The sequence below is a fragment of the Saccharomycopsis crataegensis genome, assembly GCF_037102585.1.
Source record: "Saccharomycopsis crataegensis DNA, jcf7180000000074, whole genome shotgun sequence".
Lineage (NCBI taxonomy): Eukaryota > Fungi > Ascomycota > Saccharomycetes > Ascoideales > Saccharomycopsidaceae > Saccharomycopsis > Saccharomycopsis crataegensis.
The window spans coordinates 140,447-154,421 of record NW_027043821.1 but is presented as its reverse complement, the minus strand read 5'-3'; the positions used below and the strand labels follow the sequence as shown (position 1 = coordinate 154,421).

The 13,975-nt window shown below is 36.2% G+C and overlaps 8 protein-coding genes across 8 annotated transcripts; 4 read left to right on the top strand and 4 right to left on the bottom strand. All coding sequences in view use genetic code 12, as the record gives it.

Moving 5' to 3' along the window:
- Positions 1–58: 58 nt before the first annotated feature.
- Positions 59–1,381, bottom strand: ARP6 (Arp6p; the record flags this gene model as incomplete). Its single annotated transcript, XM_064995526.1, has 1 exon — positions 59–1,381. The coding sequence occupies one exon, from the start codon at positions 1,379–1,381 to the stop codon at positions 59–61; it is 1,323 nt and encodes a 440-aa protein (XP_064851598.1).
- Positions 1,382–1,609: 228 nt separating this feature from the next.
- Positions 1,610–3,493, top strand: LRO1 (phospholipid:diacylglycerol acyltransferase; the record flags this gene model as incomplete). Its single annotated transcript, XM_064995525.1, has 1 exon — positions 1,610–3,493. The coding sequence occupies one exon, from the start codon at positions 1,610–1,612 to the stop codon at positions 3,491–3,493; it is 1,884 nt and encodes a 627-aa protein (XP_064851597.1).
- Positions 3,494–3,832: 339 nt separating this feature from the next.
- GYP7 (GTPase-activating protein GYP7) lies at positions 3,833–6,145 on the top strand (the record flags this gene model as incomplete). Its single annotated transcript, XM_064995524.1, has 1 exon — positions 3,833–6,145. One exon carries the CDS (start codon positions 3,833–3,835, stop codon positions 6,143–6,145), a length of 2,313 nt encoding a protein of 770 aa, XP_064851596.1.
- Positions 6,146–6,308: 163 nt separating this feature from the next.
- MGT1 (methylated-DNA--protein-cysteine methyltransferase) lies at positions 6,309–6,865 on the bottom strand (the record flags this gene model as incomplete). Its single annotated transcript, XM_064995523.1, has 2 exons — positions 6,309–6,655; positions 6,781–6,865. The coding sequence occupies 2 exons, from the start codon at positions 6,863–6,865 to the stop codon at positions 6,309–6,311; spliced, it is 432 nt and encodes a 143-aa protein (XP_064851595.1).
- A 418-nt stretch (positions 6,866–7,283) lies between these two features.
- Positions 7,284–7,611, top strand: BIL1 (Bil1p; the record flags this gene model as incomplete). The annotated part of the gene is made up of 2 exons (XM_064995522.1): positions 7,284–7,412; positions 7,480–7,611. 2 exons carry the CDS (start codon positions 7,284–7,286, stop codon positions 7,609–7,611), a joined length of 261 nt encoding a protein of 86 aa, XP_064851594.1.
- Positions 7,612–7,745: 134 nt separating this feature from the next.
- URA6 (bifunctional uridylate/adenylate kinase) lies at positions 7,746–8,705 on the bottom strand (the record flags this gene model as incomplete). Its single annotated transcript, XM_064995521.1, has 2 exons — positions 7,746–8,368; positions 8,459–8,705. The coding sequence occupies 2 exons, from the start codon at positions 8,703–8,705 to the stop codon at positions 7,746–7,748; spliced, it is 870 nt and encodes a 289-aa protein (XP_064851593.1).
- An 800-nt stretch (positions 8,706–9,505) lies between these two features.
- DASC09_019170 (uncharacterized protein) lies at positions 9,506–10,423 on the bottom strand (the record flags this gene model as incomplete). The annotated part of the gene is made up of 1 exon (XM_064995520.1): positions 9,506–10,423. One exon carries the CDS (start codon positions 10,421–10,423, stop codon positions 9,506–9,508), a length of 918 nt encoding a protein of 305 aa, XP_064851592.1.
- A 2,185-nt stretch (positions 10,424–12,608) lies between these two features.
- On the top strand, positions 12,609–13,208 carry DASC09_019160 (uncharacterized protein; the record flags this gene model as incomplete). Its single annotated transcript, XM_064995519.1, has 2 exons — positions 12,609–12,623; positions 12,951–13,208. 2 exons carry the CDS (start codon positions 12,609–12,611, stop codon positions 13,206–13,208), a joined length of 273 nt encoding a protein of 90 aa, XP_064851591.1.
- Between the last annotated feature and the right edge of the window lie 767 nt (positions 13,209–13,975).

Sequence of the window (13,975 nt, the reverse complement as noted above, 5' to 3'; positions counted from 1 at the left end):
ATCTTTTTTCTTCTTTTTTTTTTTGGAATCCGCCTTTGTTCATTATCTTGTAATCCTTCTACCATCCTTTTAGTTTACACCCAAGCTTCTCATTCACATAACCCCAGCCTTTCTCATAATAATCACTCTTATTGACACACAACTTCTCATACATCTCCATATGATTAGTGGCCAAGCAGTTGGCACTCTTCCATCCGTAAACAATAGGATCTTCATCGATCCCAATTCTAATGTCCCACTCCACCGGTAGAACTTTCTTCAATTCAAGTTGTAATCTTTCCTTAAACCCAGAAAACTTGAAATTACCACCAATGCACACAATATTACTCACAAGCAACGGTCTGACAAGTTCAGGACAACTATAAATACTGTCATATATAGTTTTAATCAAACCATTCCGGTGCTTGATGGTGGCAATCGCTGGATCAAATAACGTTTCAGGAATGCTAAATCTCTCGTCATAAAGTCTCATTATCTGTAGCTCATCAACATCGTTAATATTTTTCCTCAATTCATCAGTTAACAAGTAACCTTTAGTCGTGGTTTTATAATCCGGTAAAGCATATTCCACAATCATACTGTTGTCATTGATCGATCCAGGTTTTGGCCTTGGCCCTAGCCTTATCTTTTCCTGTTTCAATTTCTCCAATGACTGGTTGTAATTTATCGGTACAAAACACGTTTGTTCCTTAATATTATTCACCAAGATGGTTTCATCCGTGACATCGTAGTATCTAAAAGAAATCAATTCTCGTAGAAATCCCGTTAAGAACCTCCCACCAATATCCAACCTTTTTACCCCCTCCCAATATACCATACCGTAAATCACTGGAATGATATATGTCGAGTCAAATCCCGAATCTATCACTAATTGGTAATCTTTATAAACCTTCTTGTCATCTCCTCCGCTCAACTGGTTGGTTTGGTATAATTTTTCGTTCTGTTCCCAATTAAACGGAACAAATGATGATGTAATGTTCTTATAATAACTCTTGAACCCGTATTCTTCAAAGATGATTTGATCGGTATTCTTAGTAATCTTCGGTAATGTAAATGGTGCCTCCGTAAGAATCAAGTTCATATCATTGGGATCATTACCATAATCATTCACGTGTAACTTCAAGTCTTCTGAATTAAAACAATAGTCCCAAATTAGTTTTTCAGTTTCCCATGAGGTTAGCTGATTTCTCTCGAATGGTCGTTTGAAGAAACATCCACTAATATTTTGATTCCGGTCGACCAAGTCTCCGAGAATAAGACGCTTATCCTTAGTTCTGACTATCGAATTGGAAATAATGTGCGGCGACCAGTTGAGGTCATCTGTAGCATAGCCTATTTTGACACTGTATGATCCATTATCAATGATAAGAGTTTTCGTCATATTTTATGATACACAATAGTTCCATATATATATATCATCGATTCAAGACAAAGTTGTTGCAAAAACAATAAATAAAATATTCAATTTTTCGTGGATAATCATAACCGCGCGTGCCTTTAGCTGAGCACAATCTCTGTCAATTTTCGAAAACTCCGCAACTGTTTACATTTCATTCCTTGTTATGAAGTTTGGTCTTTTTCTTTTTTTTTATCTCAACATATTATCACTATGGGGGATCCTAAGAAAAACTCTGCTAAGCACAGAGAACTGCAGCATAATGAATCACCAGAAAACCCTTCAAAACCCTCAGATACCACTAAGGAAGCCTCTTGGTGGTTGAAGAAAAGAACCGGCGTTGTTATGGTATCTTTTATCGTTCTTCTAATAAGCGCCTTTTGGGGAGTCAAAGAAAATAGCATCGAACTACAAAAGGCTCTTGATTTCGATTTCGATTTCGATTTCTCTGACTTGAAAGGTAATTTACCAACCACTTTAATCAGTGCTCTCAATGAGGCAAAAGGAGAATCTACTAAACATCAAGTTGACACCACCAATGACTTTGTCGTTGGGAAATACATGGTTAAAGAAAACTACACCTCAAATAACCCAGTGGTGATGGTTCCTGGAGTCATCAGTACCGGGCTTGAAAGCTGGGGATTGTCCGGAACTCCTGAATGTCCTTCTGAACCCCATTTCCGTAAAAGACTCTGGGGCTCATTTTACATGTTGAAAGCAATGTTTTTGAATAAAAACTGCTGGCTACAACATATTATGTTAGATCCGGAAACTGGGCTCGATCCACCGAACTTCAAGATCCGGGCAGCCCAAGGTTTCGAAGCGGCAGATTTCTTCATCACGGGCTATTGGATTTGGAATAAGATTGTTAGCAATTTGGCGGTGTTGGGCTATGGTCCCAACGAAATGACTTTGGCTGCCTATGATTGGAGATTGACATATCTTGATTTAGAGAAAAGAGATCAGTATTTCACCAAATTAAAAGACTCAATCGAAGTCCAATATGCTCAAAATGGGAAAAAGATCATATTGGTAGGACACTCTATGGGCTCTCAAGTCATTTACTTTTTCTTAAAGTGGGTTGAGGCATACGGTAAGAATTTTGGTAATGGTGGACCGGATTGGGTCAATACTTATCTTGATGGAGTGGTTGATATCTCTGGTTCTACCTTGGGTACCCCGAAGGCGGTTACTGCATTGTTATCGGGGGAAATGAAAGATACTGTGCAATTGAACTCAGTAGCCGTTTACGGATTAGAGAAATTCTTCAGTAGAAAAGAAAGAGTGGATATGTTGAGAACTTTTGGAGGGATCCCAAGTATGATCCCAAAAGGTGGTGATAGAATTTGGGGCGATCTTACAAGCTCTCCAGATGATTCTTGGGTCAATAAAACCACAGAGACTTCTTATGGTCTGTTCATTAAGTTTAAGGAACATATTGGTAAATTTTCCGCTAAGAACTTGACACTTCAAGACACCATTCAATTTTTGTTGGACAACTCCCCATCATGGTTTAAAAATAGAGTGATGAGTAGTTATAGTTACGGTATCACTTCTGATCCTGTGCAATTGATGAAAAACAATCAAGATTCTTCTAAATGGACTAATCCTTTGGAATGTCCTCTACCTAACGCTCCAAACTTGACGTATTATTGCTTTTATGGTATCGGTAACCCAACAGAGAGAAGTTATACTTATCAAGAAGAAAAGGAAAAGTTGATCTCAAAACTCAATGTCTCAATGGCTTATGGTGAGAAAGACTCTGTTACTTTGAGTGATGGTGACGGGACTGTGTCTCTTATCACACATACCATGTGCCATAAATGGAGAGAAGAGAATTCTGTTTACAACCCAGGGAATGTCAAGGTTAAGATTGTGGAAATGAAGCATGAACCAGAAAGGTTTGATATCAGAGGCGGTTCCAAAACCTCTGAACATGTGGATATCTTGGGTTCCACCGAGTTAAATGAATTGATTCTTAAGGTTGTTAGTGGACGTGGCCATGAAATTGAGGACAGGATTATCAGTCAATTGCCAGAGTTCATTAAGAAAATGGGCTGGGAAGATGAGCAAAGTAAGGAGGTTAGTTATAAATAATTTTTTCTTTCTGTTGCTTTTAAGTAAGGGGGTTACTTTATGATTTCCGACATATACGTACACAATATTTCTTTTTTTTTTTTTTTTTTTTTCTAAATTACCTATCCTATAGCGTTCCTTAACCAATACAAAGAACTTTTGATAATCTTATTGTTGTATTCAATATCATCCGTATATATGTATACCAATATATTGGTTGGCAAAGCACGTGCAGCTGTCACTAATTAAAAAAAAAAAAAAATGGATCCAGAAATCCATCACATCAGATAAAATAATAACGTCTTTTTTTCCTCTCAAATGCACATATAATATTATCTTTTGCAAAGGCAATTAAATTAAATGTCAGATCAAACTGAAGGTACCAGTTCCCCCCCTACAGTAACCTCGAGAGTGACCTCGAGAGAGGCTCATCCTGAAGAGATTTATCCTCCTGGATCAGTCAAGCTTCTCTGGGCAAAGGGGAAAGTCTATGTACATCCCTCCAAGAACAAGAAGGACAATGTTGCTGGGTTTTTAACTCTTTCCAAAGAACACAATACTACTAATAAAGATATTTTGGTATCTTTCACCCCAGAATATTCCCTCAGTGCTACGGAAGTAGAGGTTTTCAACGAATGTGACTTGAAGACCAATGTCGAGGATGCCGAGGTGGCAAACCTCAGTAAAGATCATTTGTTAATGTATCAAAGAAAAAATGGCACTGGCAAACAGTTCTTCGTCAAAAAATCAATCATCTCTGGTATTGGATCTTATGCTTTTTCTCTTCCGATTTCAAATATTTATTCCATTCAATCACGTACTCCAAACTTGGGGTGGTGGTGGGGATCAATCATCATCAATTCCCGATCAAACTTTGAGAAATTGCCAGTATTATTTTTCCATGATGACGAATCCCAAAGTACTTTGAAGCATCAATCGATGAAAAACAAGGACTTTAATCCTTTTTCTTCCAACAACCCCGCTGATTTGTTTTATGGAGGGGATCAATTTTTCGATTGTTTGAAGAAATACTGTGTGGTGGAAAAATCAAGCTTGGAGCAAGCGGTTTATTTGATCAATCCCACCTCCGATGATCTTAGAGCTTTTGCCCCATTGAATGTGGTTGAGCAAGATACGACACCGATAGGTCTATTGGGAGATGCATCAAAAGAAAGTATCAATAAATTTCTCACTGGAGCAAAATGGACCATTCTTGAATCTTTGGCAAGAGTTTCCCAACTAGCCAAGAAAAATGTCAGTACTGTGATTAATGATAGTCCTGAGCCGGTAAAAAAGCTCCTTCAAAGACCGGAAATCAAAAGGTTGAACGATGATTTTGATAGTGCCAATATTTATTTAGCTAAATGGGCCCTCAGTATCCAAGAAGAAGCGGAAAGAAACAAAAAGAAGTATGTTTTGGATGATAGCTACCGAAATTTATTGAACTCTGAGCTTGGAATAACCTCAATTGATAGTTTGAGTGCAGTAGAGCTAGAAAAAGCCCAGCGTACCAAAGAAGTGTCTAAAATTGAGTGGGATTCATTCTTTGACAATGCTGGCAGATTATCAATAACTGTGGGCGAAGTTAAAGAGCGGATTTTCCATGGCGGCGTGTCTTCTACCGTAAGATCTGAAGCTTGGTTATTCTTATTGGGGGTTTATCCTTGGGATAGTTCAAGTTTCGAAAGGAAACAAATCTTGAGATCTTTGAATGACGATTACAATTCGTATCTTTCTAAATGGCAAGATAATCTCGAGGAATTGCAGAATGATGCTTATTGGAAGGACCAGCGATTTAGAATTGAGAAGGATGTTAATAGAAACGACCGGAATATCTCCCTTTATAAAGAAAATGGTAAAGAATCGGAAGATGATGTTGCTGATAATATCAAGCTTAATAACCCTCATTTACGAAACTTGAAGGAAATTCTATTGACCTACAACCAGTATAACAAGAACTTGGGCTATGTTCAAGGAATGTGTGATTTGTTGTCGGTGATTTATTATGTTTACCAAGACAATAACATCTCATTCTGGTGTTTTGTTAAGTTTATGGAAAGAATGGAGAGAAATTTTTTGAGAGATCAAAGTGGAATGAAGACACAAATGGAAACCTTGAATCAGCTAGTTTCGTTAATGTTGCCTAATTTGTTTCTCCATTTGGAGAAATGTGATTCGATCAACTTATTTTTCTTTTTTAGAATGTTGTTGGTTTGGTTCAAAAGAGAATTCATGTTTGAGGATATAATTCCGCTTTGGGAAAATTTCTTCACTGATTACTATTCTTCACAATTCCATTTGTTCTTTTGTTTGGCAATATTGTCGAAACATGAACGGATCATTATTGAACATCTTTCAAGGTTCGACGAGGTTTTGAAATATATGAATGATTTGAGTTTGACAATGGACATGAAAGACTTACTAGTCAGAGCTGAATTGCTATTTTTAAGGTTCAGGAAGATGGTGGATATCATTGATCATGGGGTTTTGAATGATAAATTGAATACTTTAAGAGCCGAGATTTTGAAGAATAATAAGGGGAAAAGAAACCAGCCTTTGGAATCCAGCTTGCCTCATGCGTATGAGGTTACTGATGATCTTAGGCTGTTATTGAGTAAAGATATTATTATTCAACAAGAAAAGGAAAGAATAGAAGGAGAGCCTAGTGATTGATAGTGTTTATTTTGGAATTGTTATTTTTATTTTTGTTTTGGTTTTATTATTATTTTATTTTATTTTATTTTTTTTATTACGTCTTATCGTTTACTAAGGTTATTATTGGCTAATCAAAAAAAAAAAAAAAAAAAATTTGTGATATTATTGTTTATGTTGTAAATTATCTCGTCACCTCATCAACATCTTCATCGCCATCATCATCTTCATCTTCATCATCATCATCTTCTTCTTCTTCTATATCAAACTCTGTAGTAGGAAACCACCCATTATTTACTAAACTCACTTTACCGTCTTCTACATCCACGCCTTCATTTCTTAACATTTCTTCTTGTCGTTGCATTCCTTCTGCACGAGGGGAAATCTTCCCTTGGGCATTGATCACTCTCCACCAAGGGACATTATCAATATTGTAAAGATCGTTTTGGGATATTTCTCTAGGTAAAAATTTCAAAGATTGGCCCACCTGACGAGCGTTCATGGGGCGAAATATTAGTTTAGCAATGTGACCTATTATTGTAAGAATGTTAGAATATAATACACATCTATCCATGAATTATCTTTTCCCTCCATCTGTTTATTATTATATTTTACGTTGACACCGTACTAATTTTCTATGGAAGAGTCATGCGTACCATAAGTGGTGACTTTGCCAAAGGGGATTCTTTTGACTTCATCGTAGACTGCGTAATGAAACGCTTGGGCTTCTTCGTTGGGCATTTACAGATGGCAATTGAAGTATGTATTATTCCTGAATGATGATTGTAATAAATTAATTTCTGTGCTGTGTATGAATCCAATTTTTTTTGATTTGACATCAATTCATTATCAGTCTTGTGTGCATCATAAAAAACGAGAGTATCAACACCAGAATTTAAAATGCACAAATAACTAGACCAGAAAGGATATATATTGTAGTTATATCCTTTATATCAATAATTCAAAATACTTATACACTCAGTATTTATTAATTATCATTTACTAAACGCACCCAAAGCCCCCCCATCGCGAAAACGTGTAAAAAATCAGTAATAAAACGATCTGTGCCTTCCTCTTTATCAATGTTTTCGTGTTATACATTGATATAACATTAACGGGGATCAAACCACATAGAAGAAGTATAACACCCTTTGAAACTATGGCGGCCGCTAGCACAGATCTGATCAACTCACCACCCACCGCCACCGATGATGAAAATACCTCCGGCACTGCCGTATTGTCGGTTTTTGATATCGCCAGTAAATTGGAATCATCTTTGCAAGATTTGGTAAGTTTCCATTAGCATTTGATAATTATTTGATAGTAAAACAATGTTTCTAACCTGTATATACAAGCTTACTAAGGTAGAAAGCTCCGATAAAGAGCTTCAAGATAAAGTCGAAAGTCTCACCAAAAAATTAGACAGGTCAGAAGCTCTACGAAATCAGGGAGACAAAAGTGGTAGTGCATGCTCTATTTCACTGTGAAACTATTGCGGTTTCGCATGCTTGAGAATTATGAATTATAGCGAAAAAAATGAATCATGAACAGAATTGGATGAAATATAGAACTCTATATAGTTAATGAATTAATGAACGACGAATTGAAGAGCCCAGACTGATTAATTAATGTTCAACTTTTCGGACAACGCACCCTTGACACTGGCGTAGACCTCATCAACAGGTTTGTTACAACTCAATTTGACCATCTTTCCTTGTTTGTCAAAGTAATCGACCACTGGCATCGATGTTTCATAGAAAGTCTTGAATCTTTTCTTCAAACTTTCGACGTTATCATCGGTTCTTCCACTGGTCTTACCACGGTTGATGATTCTTTCAATCATCACTTGTTCAGGACATTCGAAGAACAAAGTGAAGGCACTAGTGGCAATCTGTTCTTCAAAAGATAAAGCTTGGTCCATTTTTCTTGGGAACCCATCGATCAAGAATCTCGTGCTCCCTTTACCATAGTTTTCCTTGATGGCATTTTCCAATAATTTGAGGGTAATTTCTTGTGGGACAATCAACCCTTCACGAATATATTTGGCGATCAATTCGCCAAATTCTGAATTTGGACGGGCTTGTTCGGCTCTCAACAAATCACCAGCACTCAAATGAACGAAATCATATTCTTTCACAAGTTTGGAACATTGGGTACCTTTACCAGACCCAGGACCACCCAAGACAAAGACCACGGAGACTTCACTGTTATTGAACACTGGGCCAGCCTTGTTTCCAGTCAATTCTATGTAGTCAATCCGTTAGTAAAGAAGAAGTCATATAATAAATCATCCAATGTAAATCATAAAAGAAGAAGAAAAAAAAAACTACTAACCTTCCTTGGTAGATTTTGTGTATGTGTAATAACCAATGGCACCAAGAGCAATGGCCCCAGCAGCCAAATACATAGTGTTATTAGACTTCTTTGGTTGGGAATTGGTAGAATCAGAATAGAATCTTTTAGCATTGTAAATGGATGAGGTTTTCAAACTGGCCAAGCCACGGGTGGCAGAGGTCTTGGACAACAAAAGCCTTGAGGCAATTGGGGTGGCCAGTTTTTGAGACGCTTTCAATAAAAACATGATAGAGGTGTATTTAAAAGTGTGTGGAAAACTGTGATCTCAATCGAATTTCACAATTGTTGTAAAGCGTAGTGTCGTTCTTTTTTTTTTTTTTTTTTTTATGTTATTACAGTGATTTCATTTTTCACACCACAGGCAGAAAATGATCCATACCGACCACCCCCCACCCCCTCGGAAATGCTCATACCATCGGACTTTAATTACTCGTACCACCTAGAAATCAAAACAAGGTTGATGAAGAATATTATAATCTCTCCTTTTGCTCATTCATATTTATAAATGAGCAAATTCTATTTCCACAACATGGTTTATTTAGATATTGTCTAGTTTGTACATTCTTAGTGCCGACCATGGTCGGTCCTAAATCCACGTGTTTGCAACTACGTCAACGCTCATAATATTTAGAAATCTCCAACATCAATGAAGTGGTACCAATAATTACAATGTAATGGTATGGCATATATGAAATATATTTGTAGTTTGATACGAAAAATACCGGGGGTCGGTATGAGGTGTAGCAAAATCAGTTAGTTACATGACACACAGGTAACTAAATTGTAACTAGTGTAAGGCTGTGATATTAGGGTCTTTGTGTATAAACCAGTGACGCGGCGAATCACTAATAATCCGGCGATTACTATCTGTAATAAAGACCTTTTTCCATATTTACATCCTTATTTTATTAGAGCGCTCTAAAAAAGTAGAAAAATCTGAGCCTTTTCAAAGAAACTAAGAAAACAGTAAGAATAAGATATCACGATCTATTATTATTATTATTCAACATAAACAAAATATGATATTTAACGCATGAACAAAAGAGATTCTACCTCATCTAATCCATCATAATCAGCAGAATAATTGTTGTTTGAAGAGTATAACACTGCTTCAGGACAAATATCATTACCATTCAGTTTTTCACACATTCCAATCTCTGTAGCTAGGCTTATATCACCATAATGATCTTCCTCATCACGTAAGCCTTCATTGTTGCATTGGGTCTCTGATTGACTGGAATCATTTACAGATGGTTCAATAGTAGCTTGAATAAACCTCTGAGAGCCCTTTTTTTTCAAAGCCAAGATATTATCACCATCGGTGGAGGTGAGAAAGGATTTTATCCTCAAATGAGACGTCATATTTCCTTTACTCAATCGATTGAGACGTACTCCGAGAATATCTCTGACAGTAGAAAAAGATGACTCAAGTTTGCTATTGGATATGCTGATATTTAGCAAAGAGAACTTGAACAATATTTTGATGCACTTGAAATCATATTGTGCTACAGCCAAATTGCCGCTAGTAAGCATACGATTAAACATCTTGATTTCATCCATCAAAAGCTCATTTGCTATTTTATCAGATCTCTTTGCATTAAGGGATCTCATGAACTGCCTCGCAACGCTAGTCTGCAGGTTAATATCATTTTGGAATAATCTATGCAAATGTCTGAGATACTGGCAAATACCTTCGATATCCACTTGAAGTTCTTCATTATCCCTAAAGAGAATAATCCAGAAATCGGTAGCCTTAGAAAATAAAATGTGGAATTGAACCATTGCACTACTAAGATATTTGTGGACATATTTGTGGAGAATCGGAACAGAGGAAATAAACGATAAAATGACTCCTTGGCTGCAGTGTGGTAGTAGTTCAAGAATCTTTGAATCGTTCCATGTAACTTCGTCTTGTCCAGCGAAAGACATGAGATCTTCTGCCATTTCCAGAAATGTTTGTGGATTTTTTGAGTTGATATTGTGTAAATTTTTTAAACCATTAGATCCTTGAATGAAATAGGAACAAATCGAGAAATATAGAGAGACTAAAGATGATAATGCGTGCACCAAATGATCAAGATCATCCAGTTCAGGTTTCTGAAGCACAGTTACAAGATCAAAGGCACGAGATAGCAATTTTACATCTGCCTTTAACTTCTGGATGCTATCTGCTGTAATACCTATGAATAAATCAGTGAGTTCTGGAACCTCTGACTCAACCAACACATCAATATGTTTCAGAAACCAACTAAACGTCAAAAATCTGGAGCTCCATCTAGTGATATTGGGCAAATCTGGCACACTGCCAACCAACAGCCTGGTTGCTTTTTTGAATGTCCAAAGCTATTTAACTTCAAGCTAATAGTACGAAGCTTTGATTATAGCATTATTTCCTCATTTATAAGAGCAGAATCAATTAAAAATTTATGTTTTGATTTTTGCTCTCGGTCAACCCGAACAAGGTTTGTTAACACATGGCTAACAAACAAGTTGATACTGTGTAGAGCACATGGTATTGACCTTGCCCCTATGTGAGGTCTGAGATCTTTTATAACTCTCTTATTGGTGATGTGGCTGTCACTAGTAAAAGTAAGAACTTTGTTTTCGATGCCAAAGTTCTGAAGCACTTTTCGAATTCCGTTACCAATATTTGATCCACCTTCCTTCTCAATCTCAACAAGATCTAATGTCACATATATCTTCTCCTCACTTTCATTGGAATTACCGGGAATAGACAAATCCTTTTTTCGAATCATAGCCGTAATACTGACTAGGAGCTCTCCCAAAAAAAAAAAGGTGCAATGTGAAAATATGAGATGAAGTCACTAGTAAATTACCCATCACTAGGAGCTTCATGAACTGAGATGGAGGTCTTTGTTGAGGGGTTTTGGCACTATATCTCAAATACTAAGTATTTTCAATGTAGTGACCATCAGAATTCTGGGGGATAATAAAAATAAAAATAATAAAAATCAATAAAATAATAAAATCCAAGTAAAAAATAATTCAAATAGACCAAATAATTTAAATAAGTCAAAATAACCAAATAAACCTAATAAACCAAATAAACCAAATAAACCAAATAAACCAAATAAACCAAATAAACCAAATAAATCAAATAAGAACCAGTACCATGGGTCTGTCTTAAGTGTCACCACACACTTTTTAAGTCCAGACACATATCCTGATTCCATGAATCAATATACCAACTGAACACTTTAACTCACATTCCATTTCTTTGCCTCAATTATTAGTGAGAGATAATAATGTGAAGCCTTTGTGGAATGTTGTCAAATTCAAAATCATAATCAAAATCGACAAAATCAAGTAGACCAGTGCTATGGTTTTATCTCAGATGGCACCACACATCTTTGATTTCCATAACACAAGCTAATAAGGTTTTTTTTTTTTTTTTGATATTTTTGTAATCTATCTCATTTTAAAAGTTGTCCGAAACATGGAAGCACATGTGGCGCAGTGGTAGCGCAGCAGATTGCAAATCTGTTGGTCCTTAGTTCGATCCTGAGTATGTGCTTCACTTTCAAAGCTAACCAATATAATTGGTATTTTTTTTATCAGTAGATAGATGATAGTCTTGGGATGTGAAATGTAAATCTTCCGAGGAATGAACTGAATAACATATTCATTTTTTTTTTTTTTTTTTCGCAATTGAGTAAAAATGAGCTTTGTAGATTTGTCAAAAATTTTTAGAAATGATAAAAATATGGAGCATGTGTGCTTACTTTTCATTTATATATATATATGTAGATAAAGTAGTATCTTATTCAGCACCTTTTTCCTTTTTTTTTTCTCTTCTTCTTCTTTCCCTTCTCTTCATCATGCAGCATTGCCAATAGATCCATAAACAATATATGTTTTTCACTGGCAGTGCTCTCTTTTATTTTTCCAGATTATTTATAGATACATGAATTTTATGGGAAGCCCAGTGACTGAGCATTGACATATCTAAGGTTGAGATTATTTCACTATCTTTGCTCCAATGCTCCTTTTCCTGTCATGTTGGTTCCTGTATGTGTATTTTGTAATGCATAACATGGGTGGTGCGAGAAACAGTGAGGAAAAAAGCCCCTAGAAACCCAGACATTGCTAGAATTGCACGTTTATGAACATGGGTCCGAAATGTGTATTTGATGGGTGGTAATGTTGTCATCAACTGTATCCTTCCTCCATAATTTACTAATCCAGCCTTCAAGCTTGTCACTTGTGGCTTTGATGGTTATGTTGAAGACACTGATTATTGAGCATTTCGCCTTCCTATAGATATTACCTAATTTACATGTTGGTTTATGAAAGTACAATTGAGATCAGTTTTATATTTAGGTGACCTTTTCCACCTCTATTGACACTTTGATAATTCCAAATGAAAAATGATATCAAAGAAATAAGCACTTAGGGGTAGAATGGAAATGAATAATCCAGAATTTTCCCCAATAACAATACAAGTCATTAGTTTCATATATGTAGTATCGGGATTGATTTTGTTACGGGGTTTCCTGAAGTTGAAGCTGGTGATGGTTCTAGAGCCAGGTACGAAGCTATGTTGACAGTGGCCGATCATCTTATCAATAGCTGCCGATTTATACCAAGGAGAAAAGATGTTACCGCGAAACAGTTATTGAGAATTTTGTGGGATAATAAGTTAGAACAACACTTGGAAGGAGAAAAACTTTTAGCTCAGGCGTCATTGGGAAGGGCTAAGGAGCTATAGAAAGAACAGTTTGACAAATATCATCAACCATCAAACAGTGAGGTCGGGGACGAAGGTTTTATCAAGAAAGGCGCATTGACCACTATCCCGGACGTAGCAGCTAGGAAACTATACCCAAAATTACAGCCAAATTATTTTAGACCATTTAAAGTGGCTGAGGTAGATGATCGAGATAATGCAATACTAGAAACAAGCTAAAGTATAGAAAGATCAAATAAATTTCACGTCTCACAATTGAAGAAGCTTAAGAGGTCAACTTCTTCACCTATTGTTGCTCCTAGAAACCACCCAACCGTGTATAAAGAACATGAGGACGGATACAAGAAAATGGAGATCTCAGAAATTATTGGCCATGAAAAAAGAACTAAAGGCTACAGATTACAAGTGAAGTTCACGGATTACAGTGTAGAGAATTTATCATTCTAATTATCGGAAGAACAAACCCCCCCCTCATAGCTCTCCTTAGCCCAATAATGTCTTTGGAAAATCAATTCATATCTCAAACCCGAGAATAGATCCCAGAGAATAAACTGGCAGAAATACTCATCGTAGCATATGCAATAAAATAAAAGTAATAATTATTTATATAAGGATCTAGTAAAGGGTTACAACATATGCTGATGATAGATATATCTAATCTATAGATTAACAGCATAACCCTCTAAAACAATGTTTTATAAATAACCTGTGTTATTTGCCAAAACCTTCTTTGAGTGCTCCATGACTTGGCAGAAAGAAAAACAAGATTGTTCGTAGATCCCCAGCAC